General features: G+C 38.3%; 1 protein-coding gene across 2 annotated transcripts in view; it reads right to left on the reverse strand.

Annotated features, from left to right (window-relative positions):
• LOC108707246 (ras-specific guanine nucleotide-releasing factor 2-like) overlaps positions 1-22,143 on the reverse strand; it is a 166,386-nt gene extending 144,243 nt beyond the window's left edge. For both annotated transcript variants that reach the window (XM_041580489.1, XM_041580488.1), the window contains exon 1: positions 21,430-22,143. In XM_041580489.1, coding sequence (XP_041436423.1) covers positions 21,430-21,705 — 276 coding nt within the window. In that variant the 5' untranslated portion in view covers positions 21,706-22,143. The remainder of the gene's footprint in view (positions 1-21,429) is intronic.
• Between the last annotated feature and the right edge of the window lie 1,970 nt (positions 22,144-24,113).

Here is a 24,113-nt window from a genome sequence, read left to right on the forward strand (position 1 = left end):
ACACTTTAGAGCTTAGTGGGCTAGAGAAGTCTCTGTAAATCTTGTTGAATGAGAAGCAATGTTCTACTGTACAGTCCAGTGTAGTGCTGGTCTGGTGGGAGATCTGTTGCACTGACAAAATTATTACACAATTATTATCCATTTATGTACAGTACGTTCCTCTGTTGCATCAATTAATACCTAGTGACACCCCGGTGACCCAAAATATTACTTTATTACCTGATTATGCAACAGAACTAACAATATAATATATATTTTCTTATTTCCTACAAAACCTAAAAATGCTCACTACTATAATTCTAATATGTCCTTTCTTTTATATATATATTTAAGGTTCAAATATACAGTATAAGCTAAACCAAATTACTACTGAGTGACCTTCTATGTAAGAAGAAAATGAAGGCAAGTGTAAACAACACAATACTAAAACTCTCTGCAACTGAAGTATTGGCAAGATATCATTAGCAATAACAGCACTGCTTTCCAAAACAGACAATAATAGGAAAACGCTTTATTACACCTACATGGTAGACCCCCAAAATTCTCCTATGGGGAATTATCTAGGTCAGGGATCCCCAACCAGTAGCTCGTGAGCAACATGTTGCTCTACAAACCCTTGGATGTTGCTCTCAGGGTCCTCAAAGCAGTTGCTTATTTTTGAATTCCAAGCTCGAAAGCAAGTTTTAATTGCATAAAAACGAAGTATAGTGACAAGTAGAGCCTCTTGTAGGCTACCACTCCACATAGGGGCTACCAAATAGCCAATCACAGCCCTTATTTGGCACCCCAATGGACTTTTTCATGCTTGTGTTGCTCCCCAACTCTTTTTACATTTGAATGTGGCTCACGGTTTAAAAAGGTTGGGGACACCTGATCTAGGTCATCCATGATAGCACCTGCCTGTCCAACATTTCATTCAGAAGCCAAGAGTATTAATATGAGGTTGATCTGACCTCTGCAGCTACAGAGGTCTCTACTCTTCTGGGTTTTGAGTTTTAAATTAGATGCTGTGATATTGGTAGCGGGAACTGTGTCCAACAAGAGCATCAGTGAGGTTTGTAAAGGTTGCTGCTCAGGTCAGTCAAGTTTTTTCATTGCAATCCTAGAAATGAATTGTGTACAGAGTTTACTAGTGACAAGAAAAGGCTTTCCTTATACTATTTTCAAGAATTTGATTTCACACTTCTAGGTTCCCTTTTTACTAGAACCAGGGGCCCTTGCTAAAGCAATAAAAACATGCCAGTCCATTATTTCTACTCAACAGTACCATACTTACAGGCAGGTACCTACCTACGGCACGCCTCTACCTAAGGCATGCCTCCAATCTGCCGCAACGTGCCCAAACCTCTTCTCTGAACTCCCCCTCTACCCCACAGACTATGCTCAACTCACAAGATTGCCTTTCAATCTGGCCAGTGACACCATAGCTCTGTTCCATTTGTATCATTACCCCCTTAAGTCAGTCAATCACCTGCCCTCATTGGTATTGTAAGTTACAAAAGGTGGCAACCCTAGATGTTAGGCTCCTCCCTCCAGAAAACATACCCCATGTGAACAGCTCTTGTGCTAATGTTGCTTCCAGAAACTTGAAGATTAAGGGGCAGAATTATCAAAGTGTGAATTTAGAACTCACCACAATAAAACACACTCATTTCTATTCAATCCTCGGATATAAAAAAAATAATAAATACAATTCTAAAAATTCCATAGGATTGCATAGAATATGGGTGAGTTTTATTGGGGTGAGTTCTAAATTCACACTTTGATAAATCTGCCCCTAAAGGGCACATTTACTAAGGGTTGAAGTGAATTTTAGAATTGAAAAACTTTGAATTTCGAAGTAATTTTTGGGTCCTTTGACCATCTTAAACCTGCCGAATTGCTATGTTTGCTATGTTAGCCTATTGGGACCTCCTAGAACCTATAGCTAGTATTTTGCTAAGTTTTGAGAAGTCAAAGGATTTTTTGTACGATTAAATCATTCGAATCGTTCGATTCGAAGTATGATCGTAGTACGATTGTGCGATCTTAAAAATCATTTGACTTCGACTTCGAATGTCGGACTAGCCTATTCGATGGTCGAATTTCAAAGTTTTTTTCAATTCGAAATGCGACCCTTGATAAATCTGCCCCTAAGTGTTTTATGTGATATAAGGAGTGTCTGGTTACTACAATGGCTGAGAAAAAAATTCCCTTTATTGTTTTTTTTGGGGGGATGGGTGAGAACATGAAAAGTTTTCCTAAATGTAAAAATAATTCAAATAGTTTTTGTGGAAAATGCAAAATTTTAGCAAGGAAAACAACTGGACCTTTGATAAATCTGACCCATTGTATTTTTGTATGGTATTTCTCAAACACCATTAAATTTTACCCAGTACAATGACTCTTTTTAGAATCCAAATGGGCACGTCATATGAGAATTACTGAACACTTTGTATTTAAGTCAGAAATCAACTTTTCATTATATCTGACATTTTTGTTTCCATGGCAATGGTTATTAGAGAATACATTTTATGGAAAATATGAAAGACTGAAAATAATTGTAATGCAAAAGGGTGATTGATGAAAATCGATGTGTAGTTGCATCAATACAGTCTGTCTAACTAAGTAAGATTATTAAGAAGTTTGATATTTAATGGGGAAAAGTCCTCTTTTTTAATATAGGAATGGGGAATCTGGAATACTTGGAGTCAGATAGGGGGCCTTTCTGTAACATGAATTAGCAAAGAGGAACTAAAGCTTAAAGGATCAGTAACGCCAACAAAAATTTAAGTTTTTTTAAAGGAATGACAATATAAGGTACTGTTGCCCTGCACTGGAAAACTTTCATGTTTGCTTTAGAAATCCAACTATTGTTTATATAAACAAGCTCCTGTTTAGCCATGGGGCAGCCATTCAAGCACAGGATTCACAGTAGATAGCTGATACACACTGTTGAATCCCATTGTTTATTACAGAGCTTATCTGTTATCTTCTGTGTATACTTTGTCTTTTCTCCTTTTCTTTTCTGTGACAATTTTGGATTATTACTATTATAGAGCGCAATGTAAAAGTGAGTATAGCATAGATACCAGGTAGTCATCCAGCAACACCAAGATCTCATTAAAGCAGAAATTTTACTGTAGACAGATGGTTCCATATGTGCCGTCCAAACTCTTGTGTCATCACTCCCAAATTCATTGAGTGCAGTGGATCTGTGGCAAATTCCTCATGATGCTTTCAACAACCTACCATGTGTATATCTCCAGATTCTGTGTCCATAAGAGAACTGCTACTGTGTTAAACCAATCATTGAAATTACATAGTTTTATTTTTTATGTTTTATTCTTGTTTAATGCACTAGGAAGTTTCTTGATTAGTAAAAATTATTGATAGTAATTTCAAAACATTTTGTATTGTATATAGAACATCTTTTAAATCAGTCCCTAAACTCTGGTGGAATTACTAGGGTCACTCAGATCTTCACTGCTATAGGTCTGATTTGTCTACAATATAGAATTTCAAGCTTAATTAGACTACTTTTTTGAAGTTGTTGATTTACAATTCTCCAAGTTGTAAGACCAGTAGCTTTTATGCTGAATTTACCTCCCTGTCTGCACATTCCTGTTTCCTTTCATTACCTCTTCTAAAGCCAACGGCTTTCACTCCTCCTGCTTCTTTTCTTCTTAGTGGATCTGATGAGTCTAATGTCCAAAAAATTGTGGCTTTGAGCCTTTACAGAGCAAATCTCCTGTACATGGAAAGCATATTCATTTAAGAGGAAGTAAAATACAGTACATACAATAGCTTTTGTGTGCACATTTTAAACGCGTGTGCGTATTTTTAAAAATGGTGGAAGGGGAATAAAAAATGTTGTGTTTTCACACATAATTCTTTGTGCGCACCCTCAAAATTTGCATGCGCGCACATGAGCACACAGATGAGAAGGAACATTGGTTCCCAATAAACTATAGGAAAACAGTAATCCCTAATATTAACTTGTGATGTACTAATATCAGGTAAGCTAAACATCAATTGAGCCAAAACATAAAACCCCATAAAAACCAATTCTGCAAAACCCAAACACACATTCATATACAAATTAACCTGTACAAGTTTGTGTCCTGAATTAACCTTTTTTGTAAAGATGAATAACCATTGGAATAACCACTTATTTTGCCTGTTTACTATGAACATACAAAAATATACTCAAACTGGTGTAATTTAAGGATCATAAATCAACATTGTGAGACTATAATAATGCTGTCATCCCTAAGCTCTGTACACAGGCAGGTTATAAACAACAGGTTTTGTTAAACTGAGTCTACTGTAACTGAAAACATAATTACACGTGCATTATGCTGATGTTTTGTATACTCCAACTGAAATATGAAAAATTGTATTTGCCTGTGACCATCTAAAAGTAACAGAATCAATTAATGTCCCATTGAAAGATGAGAAAAGTCCCAGACACAACATTTTATCATTCAAACAGGCACCATAAATATAGTCTGAACCTTTTCTATGAATACTAGTACTTAGTAGCTTCCGTTGACGAGCATCAATGACCCAGGAATGCCCACCATCTGAAATCATTCCACCCATTGGATAAGTCTAAGTAACCAAGGCAAACCAAGTAATGTGTGGATCAGCTGCTCTTCTGCTATTTAGTATTAGTTTGTATATAGTGGGCAGCTCACAGAATTAAACAAATGTTAACAAGTCTTTAAATTTTAATATCTGTGGAATGAATAAACACCCCAGATTACACCTACCATATGTTCTGCAATGTGGCAGCATTGCACAGCTCAAGACATGGTGACGTCAGAAAGTAAGAATGTTGTGCGCATGCGTAGAAGGCACAAGCTAGGGGAACCTGTGATGTAGCCAGATCCAAAATGGCAGAGCCGGAACTAAGGGTAGGCAGAAGAGTCCCGGGGCGCTACCAAGAGGTGGGGTACTAGGCACATACCTTGTCTACCATCTACCCCTAGTTTGGGCCCTTTTCACCCCACTGTCCAGTTGCATTGGTTTTTTACTAAGTCTGCCTGGTGCAATTACCAGTGTTCTCTTGCATAATTTCTGGTGTTTGCAGTGCAAATGATGTATGCGCCCTATTCTTTCATCATAACTGAACTGCAGCAATTGGGGCAGGGCGCTGAGGGAACCCTGGAGCTACCACATGGTCTGGAGTTGGAAGTAACCCCAGGGTGCCCCTACGTCAATGGGCACAGCAGCACTCAACAGAAGGAAATAAGGATTGAAAGAGCCACTTAAGGAGTGAAAGAGACACTTTTTGCTATTTTACCTTTAGTGAACATGGTTTTAAAAGAGCCCTTGTAAGTCTGACTAGTAAATCATATAGATAATGGCAATTAATTATGGAAAGGTAATTTGTAACGCTTAAAGAGGCAGTATACACTCTTGTTTAACACATAGCTTTTGCCTATAGTCACTAAACAGGGCAAACAGTGTAACTGTAGCTACTCTATGTTTAGTCCTTGCAAGGTGGATACTTAGATTACTAGTGTACAGATTATTCCCCATAGTCACAAAACATTTAGTAAAGGGATGTTGTTTTATACAGAGCTTCCCCGGGTGCCATACTGTGCACGCACCAACATTTGGGTACCCCATCTCCCACCCCCATCTGAAACCAGAAATAATTAGCAAATATCTGGAGGCAGCAGCGGAGGAGGGTTTTTTCCACTGCAAATTTTATTTTACCATTGGTGTAATTATCTTCCTCACAAGGACAAAAAACTAAGTTGTTTTCATTTCATGCTTTGCCCTTTTTATTGCAAGAAATACCAAAAACCACTCATTTAATTAAAAAATGCAGGTAAAATGTAATTAAAAAAGCAGACAAAAAGCATATTTTGAGCAAATTCTATTAACTGAACTGATGTTGAACAAGGGGATATACTGTCCCTTTCATATGTTTACTATGAACATACAAAAATATACTCAAACTGGTGTAATTTAAGGATCATAAATCAACATTGTGAGACTATAATAATGCTGTCATCCCTAAGCTCTGTACACAGGCAGGTTATAAACAACAGGTTTTGTTAAACTGAGTCTACTGTAACTGAAAACATAATTACACGTGCATTATGCTGATGTTTTGTATACTCCAACTGAAATATGAAAAATTGTATTTGCCTGTGACCATCTAAAAGTAACAGAATCAATTAATGTCCCATTGAAAGATGAGAAAAGTCCCAGACACAACATTTTATCATTCAAACAGGCACCATAAATATAGTCTGAACCTTTTCTATGAATACTAGTACTTAGTAGCTTCCGTTGACGAGCATCAATGACCCAGGAATGCCCACCATCTGAAATCATTCCACCCATTGGATAAGTCTAAGTAACCAAGGCAAACCAAGTAATGTGTGGATCAGCTGCTCTTCTGCTATTTAGTATTAGTTTGTATATAGTGGGCAGCTCACAGAATTAAACAAATGTTAACAAGTCTTTAAATTTTAATATCTGTGGAATGAATAAACACCCCAGATTACACCTACCATATGTTCTGCAATGTGGCAGCATTGCACAGCTCAAGACATGGTGACGTCAGAAAGTAAGAATGTTGTGCGCATGCGTAGAAGGCACAAGCTAGGGGAACCTGTGATGTAGCCAGATCCAAAATGGCAGAGCCGGAACTAAGGGTAGGCAGAAGAGTCCCGGGGCGCTACCAAGAGGTGGGGTACTAGGCACATACCTTGTCTACCATCTACCCCTAGTTTGGGCCCTTTTCACCCCACTGTCCAGTTGCATTGGTTTTTTTACTAAGTCTGCCTGGTGCAATTACCAGTGTTCTCTTGCATAATTTCTGGTGTTTGCAGTGCAAATGATGTATGCGCCCTATTCTTTCATCATAACTGAACTGCAGCAATTGGGGCAGGGCGCTGAGGGAACCCTGGAGCTACCACATGGTCTGGAGTTGGAAGTAACCCCAGGGTGCCCCTACGTCAATGGGCACAGCAGCACTCAACAGAAGGAAATAAGGATTGAAAGAGCCACTTAAGGAGTGAAAGAGACACTTTTTGCTATTTTACCTTTAGTGAACATGGTTTTAAAAGAGCCCTTGTAAGTCTGACTAGTAAATCATATAGATAATGGCAATTAATTATGGAAAGGTAATTTGTAACGCTTAAAGAGGCAGTATACACTCTTGTTTAACACATAGCTTTTGCCTATAGTCACTAAACAGGGCAAACAGTGTAACTGTAGCTACTCTATGTTTAGTCCTTGCAAGGTGGATACTTAGATTACTAGTGTACAGATTATTCCCCATAGTCACAAAACATTTAGTAAAGGGATGTTGTTTTATACAGAGCTTCCCCGGGTGCCATACTGTGCACGCACCAACATTTGGGTACCCCATCTCCCACCCCCATCTGAAACCAGAAATAATTAGCAAATATCTGGAGGCAGCAGCGGAGGAGGGTTTTTTCCACTGCAAATTTTATTTTACCATTGGTGTAATTATCTTCCTCACAAGGACAAAAAACTAAGTTGTTTTCATTTCATGCTTTGCCCTTTTTATTGCAAGAAATACCAAAAACCACTCATTTAATTAAAAAATGCAGGTAAAATGTAATTAAAAAAGCAGACAAAAAGCATATTTTGAGCAAATTCTATTAACTGAACTGATGTTGAACAAGGGGATATACTGTCCCTTTCATAACTGAAAATAAGCATTTTTAAATTATTGTATAGGAATACTTTCTAACCTTTCTTCAAATAAAGAAAATACATTTCTGGTTTCACTCTTACAAATTATAACACATGCATAATGACCATAAAATTTTATTTTCTGCAGCATGCAAAGAAAACCTCCTGTAACTGACTGGTGATCTCCAATACTACGTATGGAGAGCTTAAAGATAAAAAATGACAAACTCGCTATTTAGTGGTCCTATTCTCTTAAAAATATGCAAATAGAGACATTCAATATAATGTTATCACAGTTACCCTGACATTTGTATTTCAGTATTCGGTATCTGGCCTGTGACGGACATAAAGGTTTGTCCGATGTCTGTCATCAGTATCCCAGCAGGACAATCTTTAATTAATCACAGTGGAATTTTTTCTAAAGATAAATGAAATAACCTAACATTCATCTTTCTCCTCCTCATTGTTTCTGCATTCTTCAGAGTGCACAGATAATGTGAACATCAGTCTTTATTATTGTCTTCCAATGACAGGTTTATATTAAATTGTATAATGACAAGGAAATTGCAAATGTTGGAAAATGTAAAAAATAGCCAGGCAGACTTTACTAGCTGTCATGGCTGGAGGCTCATATTATGATGAGACTCTACAGTCAAAGCAGGTTGACCTCCTCCCATTAACGCTACATAGACATGAGTATGAACTAAGAACTGCTCTTAATATGTATTCCGGGTGGGTTGTCCTGGGAGGTGTATTCTTTACATGGAGAGGCAGTGGTGAAGCAATGTGTTTTTATACATCTTTGACTTCCCCACTCATGTTCATTAACCTTTTAGTTTGTCTTGTTATATTAAAGGATAAATCTCCCTCTGTGTTTTATTTGCTAAAAAATATGTATATATATATATATATATATATATATATATATATATATATATATATATATATATATATATTGGATCATTTAAGAGCACTCACGGGTGTTGTGATAAATACTTTTTTATTGGAGTGTTACAATCTACCCCACATCAACGCGTTTCGGTTCTCTCTGAACCGTCGTCAGTTCAGAGAGAACCGAAACGCGTTGATGTGGGGTAGATTGTAACACTCCAATAAAAAAGTATTTATCACAACACCCGTGAGTGCTCTTAAATGATCCAATATGCAAACCCTTGAAGTAGCACCCGGGGCTTGATGTTTTGAGGGTGAGTGCCGGTTCTACTATACTATTATATATATATATATTATATATATATAGCACTAGTAGGATACACAGCACTATCAAATTTTATGTTATAAAAAAGTACACATTGGGACTGGGAGTACAAGCCTTATAACAAATAATAAAAAAGTACTGTATATATTAAGTAACATGTGGTAAAAGATAAAATAGATAGGTCTATAGAGATTACAATCTAAATTTGTGGATAACATACAGGAAAAAATAGAATGTAAAAATGTACAAAGGTTTGGGCATTGGCCCTAAAGTGCCAAGAATGGATCAGATAATATTCTAGATCCATACTTAATAAAAGGCACTAGATTTGCCCAGGTGCAGTAACCCATAGAAACGAATGAAGTTTGTTTTTAAAAACGTGACCTGTAAATGCTGCCTGCTGATTGGTTGCTATGAGTTACTGCTCCTGGGCAAACTTAGTGCCTTTTTATATAAATAAAGTCATAGTACTCCAAAATGTAGCATGTGAAATACTTTGGATCTTCTATTCTTTGGCGTTTTCTTTTGTTATTCCTTTTAATAGTAGTTAGCCAGTGTTCAGCAATAAAGCGTTGTCTTTGCTAGATGCTATACTTTTATAGCCCAGCAATCCTAAGCAAGTCTTAATGCACAAGCAGCTGTATTCACCCTCACTTAGAGTTTGTTTGCAAGTTGTCAAAATGAGGAAGGAAATATTCAAATGATATACAAAGTATGATTTCTACAGCTGTAAATATATTTTGTCCTCGTTAGAAGGGAGTGTTTGTGGCTGATCCCATGCTCTGCCTTTACTGTAAACCTAGTAAATGCTAACCATATCCCTGTGATATAATCCTCAGGTTGTGACAGATTGCTGGCCTCTGAGATTTAAGCAGCACTGATGCTGTATCACAAGTCTTTAATCTGCTTCTATGGAACTCTGTGCTTATCTAAACTAAATACTGGATATTCTGCAGGACAATGCTATTCTAATACATCTGTGAATCTAGTCCACCTAACTCAGTCTCTACACATCAGCAATTACCTGGGTGTTGTAGGTAGGACAGTTTTCCAGAACAAGGGACAGTGCTTAACTACACATCCTTTTTATTCATCTAAAGCTGGCCATAGACGCAAAGATCCGATCGTACGAATCGTGGATTCGTACGATTTTCGGACCGTGTGTGGAGAGTCCCGACATTTTTCGTCCGTCGGAGATCGGTCGTTTGGTCGATCGGACAGGTTAGAAAATTTCTGTCGCCTGCCGATAATATCTCTGCGTGTATTGCCGATCGTACGATTTTCAGAGGGAGACTGTCACTAGTGTTGTCAGACATAAGTATCGTACGATTGCTGTCAGGGGCAGAACATTGGGTGATCTGTTCTTATTTGATCGGAATGGTAAAGACTTTGATCTGAATGGTTAGTGGAAGGTCGGGAGATGGGAAAGTCCGATCGTACGTTGATTCGTACGATCAGATCTTTGCGTCTATGGCCAGCTTTAGAGAAATATTAAGGGCTGAACACCAAAAGAATAAGTGGAAGCAGCAAGTATAAATAAGAGCAATTACAAGCAAGACTAAAGCTGGCCATAGATGTAAAGATTTTTAAAAGATCTTTCGTTATCGTTAGACCAAGCTTATCTTGAAACGATCATTTAAATGTACGATTTGTCCATCAACTAAAAAATCAATTTCAAGCAATGTTGTCTAGTTGAAGCCAGGAACACTGAGGGTAGCTACCTGCTTGGCCTTGCAAACATAAATATTTCACTGTGACCGATGAATGAAAATTTTTTAACCTGGCCAATCAATTTTCTGACAGATGTTGGACGAAAAATCGTTAGATGTGCGATCATTCGATTCCCACTAACCTCACTATACTTTTACGGATTAGTTGGATTGCACTAAAATTGGTCGTTCACCAAAGAAAAATCTTTGCTTCTATGGGGACCTTTATACTGTTTGTGCAAATACACGGGGAGACACAGGTAAACAGCCATACAAGGGAAAACAAAATTGCACGACTGCCTTTTAAAAGTGGGGTCCTATGCCCTGTGGCAGCTCCTGCAACAAATGTATAGGGGTCATTTACTTCCATTGGGGGCACAAGTACAACAGCACTAACGAGTGAAAGAGTACACCCCTTAGCGCTCACTTACAGAACACTGGTGGCACTGGTGCTGCTGGAGTGCTAACTAATGCAGTCAGTGCTCCATCCTCAAGACATGCCACAGCTCTATGTGGTTTTAAAAGGATTGCAGAGGCCTGAGCTCATCCCTCACATGCCACATGCAAAGCAAGCTTATTTTGCACTTTGTACATTGAGCGGGGCATTGTAAATGAGACCTTATATGTTTTCCATGTTTGTTTGAGCTTTTCAGGGAGCTCTGCTTTCCTCCCTCACTCAATAATCATTTCCAACTTGTAGTGAATAGCAAAAAACAGACAGATAATAGTGCTCAGTGCTATTGAGTGATACCACTTTATAGGGCACAATGGCATTCAACAGCTTGCAGGTATCAGCTTTGATAATTACGTATATTTGTTAAAGGATCAGCAACATAAAAAAATTTTTTTAAAAATTGCTTCTACTTAACAAACAAAAAACACCAAGACACTTTAAACTTTAAATTTGCAGTCCAATTCGATTGAGCGCCCCACAATGGATCGTCGCCCTGTTGCTGTTTCTGAAGAGGAGCGCAAGCAGAGAATCGGTAAGTTATTTCTTAATAAAGACTTTGCGAATTTAACGTAGAAACAATTTTTAAAAAAAAAAAATTATGTTACTGGTTCTTTAATAACAGTACTGACTGTCTGGTTTTAATACAAAGCAAAATACAGCAGATCAAACTTCTGCAAACCTTCTAGTTCGCCAGTTCGATCTATAAAAAAATCTGATTTATTGGAACAAGAATACTTTCATCTAACATAGTAACAAAGTAACATAGTAAGTTTGGTTGAAAAAAAGTCACACGTCCATCAAGTTCAACCTTTTAACTCCAACCTGCCTAACTGCCAGTTGATCCAGAGGAAGGCAAAAAACCCATCTGAAGCCTCTCCAATTTGCCTCAGAGGGGGGAAAAATTCCTTCCTGACTCCAAGATGACAATCAGACCAGTCCCTGGATCAACTTGTACTATGAGCTATCTTCCATAACCCTGTATTCCCTCACTTGCTAAAAAGCAATCCAACCCCTTCTTAAAGCTATCTAATTTATCAGCCTGAACAACTGATATATATATATATATATATATATATATATATATATATATATATATATATATATATATACTGTATATACATACACAATATTATCTGTATATATTTATAATAAGAATAAATATTTTTTCCTTTAATAATAATAATTTCTAAGCGCTTTTCATTTCCTAAGCACATTACTTTGACTTCAAAGTGAGTAATTTCATCAATTTTACAATGATAATAGTAAATGTGTTACTTCTGTAACCAACTTTGTGTACCTGCAAAAGCTCTCCTACCTAATTTACCCAATGTCGTCATACTTTTACCATTTTACACCCTGCCCTGCACTTGTTCCTCTCACATGAATACATTGCTACCTGCTTTCAGCAAAACGTTTATCATGAAACGCAGCTTGGCGCAACACATAAACATAAAACATAAACGTACCCAATCCTGTCCCCTAACCTATGCATCAGTCACAGGCAAGTTAGGGAATGATGGTGGAGTCCTTCGTAGAACCAATTTTTGAAACCCGGACCCAACCCAAACCTGCAACTGCCTTATCTGCATCCCAATCCGCAACCCGCTGACTACCATTAAATAGGAAGTGCTGTTGCTGCAAGCAACATCATCAGACATGGGTTGGGGCAGAAAACATTTTTAAAAAAGTTTAAATGTGTAAAATATAAATAATATAGATAACATATCAAGAAATATCTATAAGACCCAACCAACCAGCGACCCACAGACCAGAATCTATACCCGCACTTGAAAATACAACCCACAACCCAAAGAGTACCTGCAGCCCAACTAGCTGGTGGTCACAGGATACAACTGAGCCCTGTACTTAAAACCTGCCATATTGGAGGTGTATGTATAGGGCTTGTGACTACATTGCCGTCCATTTCAAGCAAGGTGCTCTCACATCCAGGAATGCAAGTGCTCTATAAATAGTCATCAAGAGTAACAATTCCACACCTCTTAGTGCTATAGCACATGATGCAAAGAATTTGATTGATGGCCCCTCTAATGTCTATAGCTAATGTCTTTATATGAAACACTTGAATGCACAGATGTGCACCCACATCAGTACAAAGAAGGTTACAAACAAAAAGAGGTACTCATAGTCACACTGTACAGAAATGTGAGGCTAGAAGACGGTTCCTTTTATCTGAGATCATATAATTTGTATCAGGAAAGGCAAACCTTTATCCCTTTATCCCCAGCTGTTACAGACACACTAGGTGCTCAAAACCCCTGTTGTACATAATGCATAAAACTATGTTGCACATTCACCTTCTTAATGTTATTCAACCTTTCAGCAGGAAAAATAAGCAAAAACTGACTGGCATTTAGGTTTTGACCTTTCTATAAAACTAACTTTGTTGGTTGCTTTGGTCTGAAATAAAATGATTGTTTCAGTTAATGAAAAGCATGTGATTTCTAAATCAACACAACAAACTGCACAATTGGATAGTTCATAAAACAATCCGATGTTGTTTATGAAAACAGCATGTTCACTTGTGTCTTTTTGTCACTACCTGTAAAATGTACAAGAATATCTCTCTGGTACACCGCAAAGTGCAACCAAAAATACATTTCCAGTCTTTCACACAACATTTTCTTTGGCTCCCTGACAAGGATGTCATGAATGTTCTGCTACTCCTAGCTCAGCAGTGCAAAGGCACTCAATATATTGACATAACATTCTTTTATAACTGAAATATGAACATTCCATCTGTAATATCAATTCTGTGAATTTCTAAAACAATAAGAATACAAGGAAATATCATTATGCCTCTTCTTTTCAAACTTTTTATTGATCATACATACAGTAATTATTTCTAATCACACATAAATTTACTTTTTCTTTCAGATATATGCCCACCTACTCAGAGGAGAGCGTTTTCAGTACAAACAGATACACTGTATATGCACAAAATATTTGTACAATGTTCCATATTATGTTTATACAACTAACAATAGAGTACAAGATTATTATTTATTTTGCAATAAAAATGTAACATTTAAACCATATTGTCTATCTCCTTGTTTTCCTTTGTATTTAGTCATTGTTTTCTCTCAAGATAACAATTTTCATTTTCTTAGGGTTTCTTAAAAGAAAATATATTTATAATGTCAAGGTCTCAAAGCTCCCTCATTATTTTAGGGAAATACTCGGTTCGCCCTATATTTCCTTTTATGTATAAAGATATTGAACAGCCCTTTTAGCCTATCAATGTTGGATACTGATATATGCAATCCAAGGAGACCAAATTTTAACATAATTATTATATGTATCTGAGGATATACTCAATAATCTCTCATTTCATTATGCCTCTTCTATCAGTTATTGATAGAGAATACATGTAAAAAAAATTGCGACACACTGAAAAATTTGAAAAGAAGTAATAAATTTGTGAAATGCTTTGAAGTCAAAATTATTTTGACAAGAGCGACAAATTTTATAGATGCAAAATTTTTATAAGCGTGATTTTGTCCAAATGTATTAAAGTCAATGGGCATCCGAATAATAATCCATGTGGAAGTTTTGACGTGCAACAATTTTTTTTAATGGAAATCAACTGTGAATCCATGCCTGACGATTAAATTCGCCCATCACTAGTGATAATATGACTGACACTATGGGAAGTCGCCGTTAGAAGTGCTTTGGATGCCTACCTATATGAAGACTGAAGCAGCCCTATATGCATCACAGTGTCTAGCAACACTTATTTGCATGTAAGTCACATAATTAATCACTATCGTGTGTTTTGTACATCTGTATTTCACAACAAGGGTGCTAGATTTCAGGAGATGAATGTTATCCCTGGTTTATGGACACTGTTCATTAACTGATGAAGACTCTGTGACTGAAGTTAGGAACACTGAAACAGAATATAAGGAGAATAAATAATTTTACTGGGAATCCAGTAACAGATTGCTCTTCTGCAGTGTTTTGGCCCCCAAAGTGTATGAAACAGATACAGTCACACATGAGAGCACAAAAACGTATTTCCGCTTTGTTATGTAATAAATGCAAAGGTTGGTGCTTGAAATATTAAGCACTGAAATAAAATAAGGCAGCCATATGTCACAGGTCACAATCATTGTGTCTGATTTAATCTTCCTATATTGATCATAGAGATAAAAAAACTAAACATTTTTATCCAGAAATGTAAAACTATGCTATGTCTAAAAATCTGTATTGAGGAGCTGTGAAAACATGTTTAAAGAAAAACTATACCCCTGAACAATGTAGGTCTCTTTAAAAATATATTGCTTAAAACACCCTGCTTCATGTAAATAAACCACTTATATAATAATATACTTTTTTAGTAGTATGTAGGGATGGGCACATTTTTTCGCCTTGTTTTGCCACAAAAATGACGCCCATAGACTTGTATGCATTCGTGAGTTCCAAAAATATAAGATGTGCCTTCAAAAAAATTTTGCCATGTGAGTAAAATTTTTTGACGCCCATAGACTTTTATGGTCGTCGGCAACATTTCGCTAGCGGCAAATTTTTGGCGAAACGGGTCAAATTCACCCATCCCTAGTAGTATGTGCCATTTGGTAATCATAAATAGAAGAACTAAGAGCCATCCCCTGGAATACTACGATTCACAGTGGACACAAACCAAACAAACAAAGCATATGTTCGGTATGTTCCACACTTCTTCCTGTTACAGTTAGAGCTGCAGTATTTCTGGTCAGGTGATCTCTGAGGCAGTACACAGACCATCACGAAATGGTGGCTCAAGGCAAGAAATGTAAAGTTACTATACAGATACACTGTGTATACGTATACTGCTGAGATGACAATAAAGTTTACTTTGACTTTGTCAGATGTGCCTGTGTATTAAGCACAATTCAGTAAACACAATTATCTTTGATGCTTAATGAGGAATGATACTATATAATTAAATGAAACATAATTGCTTTACTCGATGTATTAATGAGACACATAGTTGTAGTCCTTTAATACAGATGTAGTGTTTTTTCTTTTCCTTTCCTTTCTATATTTAAAAGTGCATTGTTTGTGAGATCTTATAGCACTGCTGAACCTGTATCGAGTGCTATTTGCCTTTGTATTGGATAATTACAAATTAGACTTTCTATTGTATGTATGTATGTATATTTTTATTTGTATAGTGCTTCTAGAGGGCAAAGCACTGTACAGCAAAACATAAATTACTAGTAACAACAAGGCGTCATTGAAATAAAAAGTAACAATAAGTGCATTACTAGAAATACAACTCACGTAAATATAAAATATAATTACAATACAGCTTAAGTGCTCAGTGTCAAGGAGACAAAAGGCTAGAGGACCCTACCCCATCGGGCTTACAGTCTAAATGGAAGGAAAACATACAGACACAATTCAGAGGGGTATTTAAGTGCTGCAGGTTACAGTTTCTTACACTGTCATATAAGTGCTAGTTCCCAGTTCAGTGTTATCCAGGTTCTATTTTATTAAGAAGGGATGCACCAAATCCAGACTTTGGTTTGGAATTTGGTCTTTTAGAGCAGGGTTTGGCAAAATCCAATTGCCTGGCCAAATATTCAGGACTCTACCAAATCCCAAAATAGTAGATTTGATGTAACCCTGCTATTTTTATTGCCTGCACGTCGCTGCATTTTTTATTCAAGAGAGTGAAAAAAGTGCTGTGTGTGACATTAACTTTAAAGGAGTGTTTTTGTCAACTGTTAACTATTCACTGAAAACAATGTGTTTTGGGGGGGATGCTTACTTTACAAGAGACGGCAACAGAAGTTTTATATTTTGAGTGTGCCTTTGCTATTCCACAGCCCTACCATGGTTCATTACTGACCCTTTCAGAGGATATTTGGGCACTACCTTAATGCTTTTGGCTGGCATAGGTTAACTTTAATTCAGGTGCAAAGAGATTGGCCTGTTCCTGCGGGGGACTGCGGGGTGGGTGCATAACCTTCATAGCCATAACAATCATGTTCATATGTCTCCTTTGCTGCTTGAAAGGTTTTTGCCACTTGCATGGGGGAATCCTTCTACTCATCTGACTATTCCTTTTTCCTTTCTGGCACAACAGAAAAGATCTATTTTACATTTTATAGGATATGTAATCCATAAATTTTGTAGACAATTTTGTAAATACATCATTAGACAATAATGAACAATACAAAGTGCTAGTTTTTTTAAAAAAATTAATATTATCTTCAACCCCCCCCCCTTTATTGGAGCTCCCTTTAGATTTGCTATGGTCCCTGTCCAAGTTTCAAATGAAGAGTGGGCATGTCCAGTAGGAGGGGACCGCCAATCACAGCCCTGCAGTCACACAAGCAAAGGCAGGCTTCAGTTCCCTATCAGGTCAGCCTAGCTGCTGATTGGTTGCTATCCTACAGTGCAGTGTGCTGAGTGCCACCAGCTCCCCTGCACAGCCTGGGAAAGGAGGCAGTGGGAAGTGAAGGAGATGGGCAGGATCAGTAGGGTTTTTTGCAGAAATATTCAATAAATCAGCCTGAAACAAGACTTTTTTAAGCACACCTTCTACTGTATATTTAAAATATTATAATATATTTTATTATAATAAACTTATACAGCCTTGTTTTTCACTCAAAGTATCTCCCTTCTTAATTAAGTATATTCCAAAAGCCTTCTATTAGCAGTCTAAAAGTGCAAATATCTCAGAAACAGTTATAATTGAAAATAAATGTAAGTGTACATCAATATAATTTTTGGTTTAGTCCCATTTAACATCCACTACACTGTTGCTTGGAATACTGTGCATATAGCTGACTTAGCAATGAAAGAGTAAGAAAATGAAAGAAGGCAAGGAAAAGGAATAATAATCAGATGCACTTAAATTATAAAAACGTTGTTCTGTCTGGTGTTTGAAAGCCTATTTTTGTGCTTCCTATTTTCAGGGAAGCAACATTAAAGCAGGGAATTGACTTAGAATTAGGTACACACCTAATTTTAATTACAGTTTTTTATAGCAAAGGATATTTTACTATGTTAAATAGGATCATGGTGACCCATCTTAAACAGCAATTGGGGGCCCACTTTTGGGTCCTGGCCCATAAAATATGAATCTCTTTTGTAGTTCTTTGAAGCTGAAAAACAATATCCCCAGAGATATTAAAATGCTAATCCCAGCATACAGTAGATTCATTAGTTCAGCACCAAACCAGCATCAAAAGTGGGCAAATAAATAAGCAATTGAAAAGAATATCTGAAAGCAGTGCTGCATGAGCTGCAGAAATTGTTTGGAGTCTCTGTGCCCCCTGCCTCCAACAATCACATTCACAATTTTAAGTATTTCTCCACGGAATGTGCGCAGCTTGACATTCATACCTGCCTAGGCCTGGTGAGATTTGTGAATGAAAGTAATATACGCTGCAAGCATCTCTATGAACGATCTGTAGTTATGAATGTCACATTGTCTAAAAGAAATTGTTCCTATCTCTTTCCTAGTAATAAAACATGACTTGTGTCAGAAAATAACTACAGCAAAATTCTTTGTTTGAATATATGAAGTCTATACGCATAAAGTAGAAAAAGGAACTAGTAATGCAACAATGGATGGAGGACAACATGGTAAACATCCCTTACAGAGAGCAGGTGAGTAGCGGTGGCATGCCAAAACGGAAGCTCGCTGACACATTGTAGTGTACAGGTATTTGACCTTTAATACAGAATTCTTGCAAACTGGGGTTTTCCAAATAAGGGATCTTCCTGAAATTTGGATCTCCATTAAGCATTAATTGAACCCAATAGGACTGTTTTCCAATAAGGATATCTTAGTTGGAATCAAGTACAGGGCACTGTTTTATTATTACAGAGAAAAACTGAATCAGTTTTAAAAATGTGATTATTTATTTATGGGGGCTGGCCTTCCCATAATTTGTAGTTATTCGGATGATGGATCCATTTCCTGTAGTTTATCACTCATTTGTTTGAGATCCAGAGAAAGCCATAGGACAGCAACAGACAACTACAATTCAATGTACTCTGGGTGACAAAAAAATTGTGTAACTCAACGTACAGTATTCCCTAGCTTGTGTGTCAACTACAACTCTGTTACCTGCCTGCACCTTTGCTCCAGCACTAGTGGCACATGTGATGCACAGTCTGACATCTGGTCCCTATTGGCAGTAACCACAATCAGTGTTAAAGGGGTTGTTCACCAGAGTAATCATTTAGTATGTTATAGAATGCCAAATTCTATGCGACTTTTCAATTGGTCTTCATTATCTATTTTTATAGTTGTTTAATTAGTTCCTTTTTCTTCTGACTCTATTCAGCTTTTAAATAGGGGCCACTGACCCCATCTAATGAAATGTCCTGTAAGGCTACAAATGTATTGTTATTGCTGCTACTTTTTATTACTCCTCTTCCTATTCAGGTCATCTCTTATTCATATTGCAGTCCCTTATTCAAATCAATGCATTGTTGCTAGGGTGATGTGAACGCTAACAACCAGATTGCTGAAATTGTAAACTGGAGAGCTGCTGAATAAAAAAGATTAATGATACCAAATTAAAACCAATTGCAAATTGTCCCAGAATATCCTTCTCTACACCATACTAAGGGGGTTATTTATCAAAGTTCGAATTTATCTCAATATTTTCTGCTACAAACTCCATTCAAATACACTTTTTTTTTTACGATTTTTTTACGCTTATTTATTAAATTTTCCAAAAAATTTGCTTTCCAGGAAAAAAAAACAGATTTTCATGATTTTTTTGGAATCTCTATCAGATTTTCACGATTTTTTCAGATTTTTTATCCGAATTTCATGATTTTTTCAGATTTTTCACCCGAAAACTTCAGGGGATTTCACAAAACCCAGCGCACATCAAAAAATCATTGGGTCTTCTCCCATTCACTTAAATGCAACCTCGACAGGTTCTCTGACCTCTGATTTGGACTTTTCTTCCTCAGGGTTTAATAAATTATGAAAAATTCGTGATTTTTTAAAAGTCAGATTTTATAAAAAAAAGAATATCACACATTTTTCGTGGTTTTTGCATTCAGAGTTTAGTAAATAACCCCCTAAGAGTTAACAAAGTGAACAACCCTTTAAGGTCTTTGTCACATCTGAACATGTGTTTTTCCTTCTACCAATGTGCTGCTTGTAACTGTCAATGAATGTCATTGTTTGCTAGGGGAGTTAACTGCAATACATACGTATGGAGCTACAAGTAGCAACTACATATCATTCTGTGAGACATCAGCCAGGACAAGCACAGGTTAGAGTCCAAACCCATAGCCAACATGTAGTGCTTATTATTATCCAATAATTAGTGGCGATGGAATACTCTGAATACTGCCACAATTAACTGCGGGTACCTGTGCTGGACAAAGAAAATGATACTTTGACAGTTTTTTGCTCACTATCAAAAGAATTCCATCAACATTCAGTACCCAACAAACCACATCATAATGAGCCCCGAATGAGCCTCTGTACATGATGGTAGGTTTTCATGACACTCATCTTCTTAATAAAATGTACAATCATTTTCTTCTGCAAATTTGTTGTTCCCCAGCTTCAGGGGCAAATGTAGCTCAACTTGTATTTTAAACCAAAGCCAAAGTCAGGCAACACAAGAATAGGATGCAGCCATATGAGGGAACACTTAATATTTTCAGATGAACATACTGATCTGTGGCACCACGGGTATAATCTACACTGGGATAAAAGGAGACCGACTTAAAAGAACAGTAACACAAAAAAAGAAAGTGTTTTAAAGTAATGACAATATCATATAGTGTTTCCATGCACTGGTAAAACTGATGTGTTTGCTTTAGAAACACTACTATAGTTTATATAAACAAGCTGCTGAGTAGCAATGGCGGAAATTTAAAAAACCTATATGACACAGGATAAATAGTGGATAACAGATAACATTAAGTTCTACAGAGAGTAACCTGAGCCTTTTCTCCTTTGAATGGCTGCCCCCATTGCTACACAGCAGCTTATTTATATAAACAATAGTAGTGTTTCTGAAGCAAACGCAGCCGTTTTACCAGTGCAGGGCAACACTAAAAGATATTTTCATTGCATTGAAACACTTTCAGTTTTTGATGTTACTGTTCCTTAAAACATGTGAATCAACTTGCACCTGTTGAGAGGGATCTTTTCACACCTGTAGCTCTGCGGCTGTTCAGCTGAACCTCTAGGCAACAGATGGAGCCATAACAATAAAGGAAGCACAAGGGAACAGATGAGAGAACAGTCAATGTGGAAGCTGCTGGAGGGCAGATGGGATTTTGTTACCAATTTACATTTGTGAAACAGATCGCCTTCATTCAGGTTTGGTGCTGCTATAGAAAATTTTACACTCACACACACAACACGCAAGAATTAGCGCCCGATGTACCTGCTTCTCCATGGTGTCTTTGCCCCCGCTGGCCACTAGGGGTGCTATGACCCTCTCACAGCTGCAGCCCTCCAGCAAATAAACCCCCGAGGGTCTCCCGCTCTGCTCCGAGTCGAAGTAGAAGAGGACATTCTGGTACAGGGCAAACCACTTGTCGTGCCACCTGCTGGTCTCCGTGGCCTTCTTGCTGAGGAAGCCCCTCTGGTTGCCCTCCTTGCGGGCCAGTAGCGCCAGGTACAGAGCGTGTCCTTCGTTCAGGCGCAAACTCTTCTGCATGGTGCGCCTCAGGGCATACTGCCAATCATCCCCCGGGAAGGACACGGGGCAAAACAGCACAGCCAGGGGCAAGGGGGCAGTTTCACGGGTTCTGCTAGTTACACACACGCTAATACTGCGCTAATAATCACGCTGGATCGCAAACATTAAACCAGAGTCCAGTCCGACACTTGTCTGTGCGATACGAGCGATCTGCGACCATTCAACTGAGCGCCTCTTCCCACTGCTCTGTCCCTGTGTGCGCAATCACAGCGATGTAGTCATACATAACAGGGGCTGCCTCTCCGTCACCCTCAGCACTGAGACTCAATTACACCACTCTATACTGCTATGATACCAGAGTACAGTAAGTGGCACGGCATCTCCGCTAATAACAGCCTGTACTGTCCTACTGTAGCGCTGCCCTCCCTTCTGCACACGTGCCGGCCACACTCACTGCGCCCCGCCCCCCCCCACAGCCAAGCTCCCGGTCACAAGTCCGCGGTCTCAGCAGGGAAGAAAAGTTGCTCTAGGGTCACGTGGGAGAGTGACCGTCGAATAGGCTTTCGTATATTGTGTATGAGCGCACAGCTCCCCTGCTCTAGTGTTTCTCAGTGTCTGCTCAACAGTGGCGGTCTGTTAATGACCAGCCGGCGCTCGAGAGTGTAGTACATTAGGCACATTATTTCACACACGGAGTTATGAGGATGAATGACTATTACAGTGACCCAGCCATGAGGAAACTTAAATACTGACATGGGGGCGTGGTTAGGATGCGTAACCAGGGAGGGAGGCCACGCCTTACAGATGTCTGACCTGACAGATGTCTGACCTGACACTCCTAGGGGCAAATTTACTAAAGGGCAAAGTGACTGACGCAAAATTCGTCATTTCGGGACATGGCTGATTTACTAACGTGCGCTGGCGTAAATTCGCTAACGAAGGAGATAGACTCTAGCGCTACTTCGCACTCTAACGCCTGGCGAATTTTCGCTCTGGCGAATGGACATTACTGAGCAAATTCACTAAAGATGCGGATTTTACTGAGCGTTACCTCTTGCGCCAGACTTGCCTTCGCCACCTCAGACCAGTTGAAGTGCAATAGAGTAGATAGGAGTTCCTCAAAAAAAAATGTGAAAATGTTTCAGGGTGATAGGCTGCAAAAGATCGTTAATTTTTTTTAGGGTACCCAGCTTCCCCCCTACATTTCCTTACATATGGCACATGTGTAGGGCATTATAACAACTCTGTTTTATTTTATTAAGGTTCCCTGGGCTTATGTAATGTAATGTATTTGCTGCAACATATACGTCCATTGAAATGTAACTTCCCGCAGTATGTTTTGCCCTTGCCAACCATAATTTGCACATGCAAATTCGGATTCGGTTCGGTATTCGCCCGAATCTTTCACGAAGGATTCGCGGGTTCGGCCCAATCCAAAATAGTGGATTTGGCGCATCCCTAGTATAAATACAGTTCAAAGCTCATGAAAAATACCTCCGAATGCACGGCCTGACATACAGGCAATTTCATGTGTAATAACTTCAGAACACATGGCAGGCATACATCTAGAGCCAACTTCATGGACAATACCTCCGCCCTGTTTGTTGTAGGAAATGTAATGGGTTTTTGTTTGGGGAATGCTTAGCCTTTATTAAAATCTACTTGTGGCCGTGACATGACTTTCTTTGTGGCAACATTAAATGGGATGTTGACCTTCAAAACACTTTTTTCAGTTCGGTTATTTTCAAATTGTTCACCTTAAAGGGGACCCGTCACCCAAAAAGATTATTCCAAATCCTTCTTTATCATGTTAGTTAAGCCAAATTAACTTTAATTACACTGTATAAATTATTTGAATTTTGTTTCCATCAGTCTGGGAATTCATAATTACAGCAAGCAGGAGCCATTTTGTGGACACCCACAAAAGGCTTCAGGAGTAGTGAGGACCAGAGGAGGAGGTAGCAATGTCCAAGTTCGCAGTACAGATTAGGATGAGACGAGAGAATGGTCAAACAGGCAACAAGATCAGTCCAGGCAGAAGAGGTTCAAGGTCGAGGAATTCAGGCAAAAGGTCGGTACACAATAGCAAAGTTTCACAAGATCACACCCAGGAGTAGCAAGCTAAAACCTATAATTGGGCACTGATGAATTTCCAGAGCTCCTTAATATAGGCCTAGATTTGGCGCCAATTTTGGACGCATCGGCGTCATGACGTGTGCGCGGACGCGCTGGCGTCAGCGACCGACGCCGGCGCACATTATTGACGCCGACGTCCGTTCCGTCGCCGGCGACCAATCAGAGTGCGGGAAGAAGCAGGCATCATCCGGCTGCGTCCGTGAGGAACCAGGGAGCCACCATCTTGGATGCCATCTTGGCCACCATTTTGGGAACTGTTCTCGGATTCCATTACACACTGTTATTAAGGT

This window comes from Xenopus laevis, chromosome 1S (assembly GCF_017654675.1).
Source record: "Xenopus laevis strain J_2021 chromosome 1S, Xenopus_laevis_v10.1, whole genome shotgun sequence".
Classification (NCBI taxonomy): Eukaryota; Metazoa; Chordata; class Amphibia; order Anura; family Pipidae; genus Xenopus; species Xenopus laevis.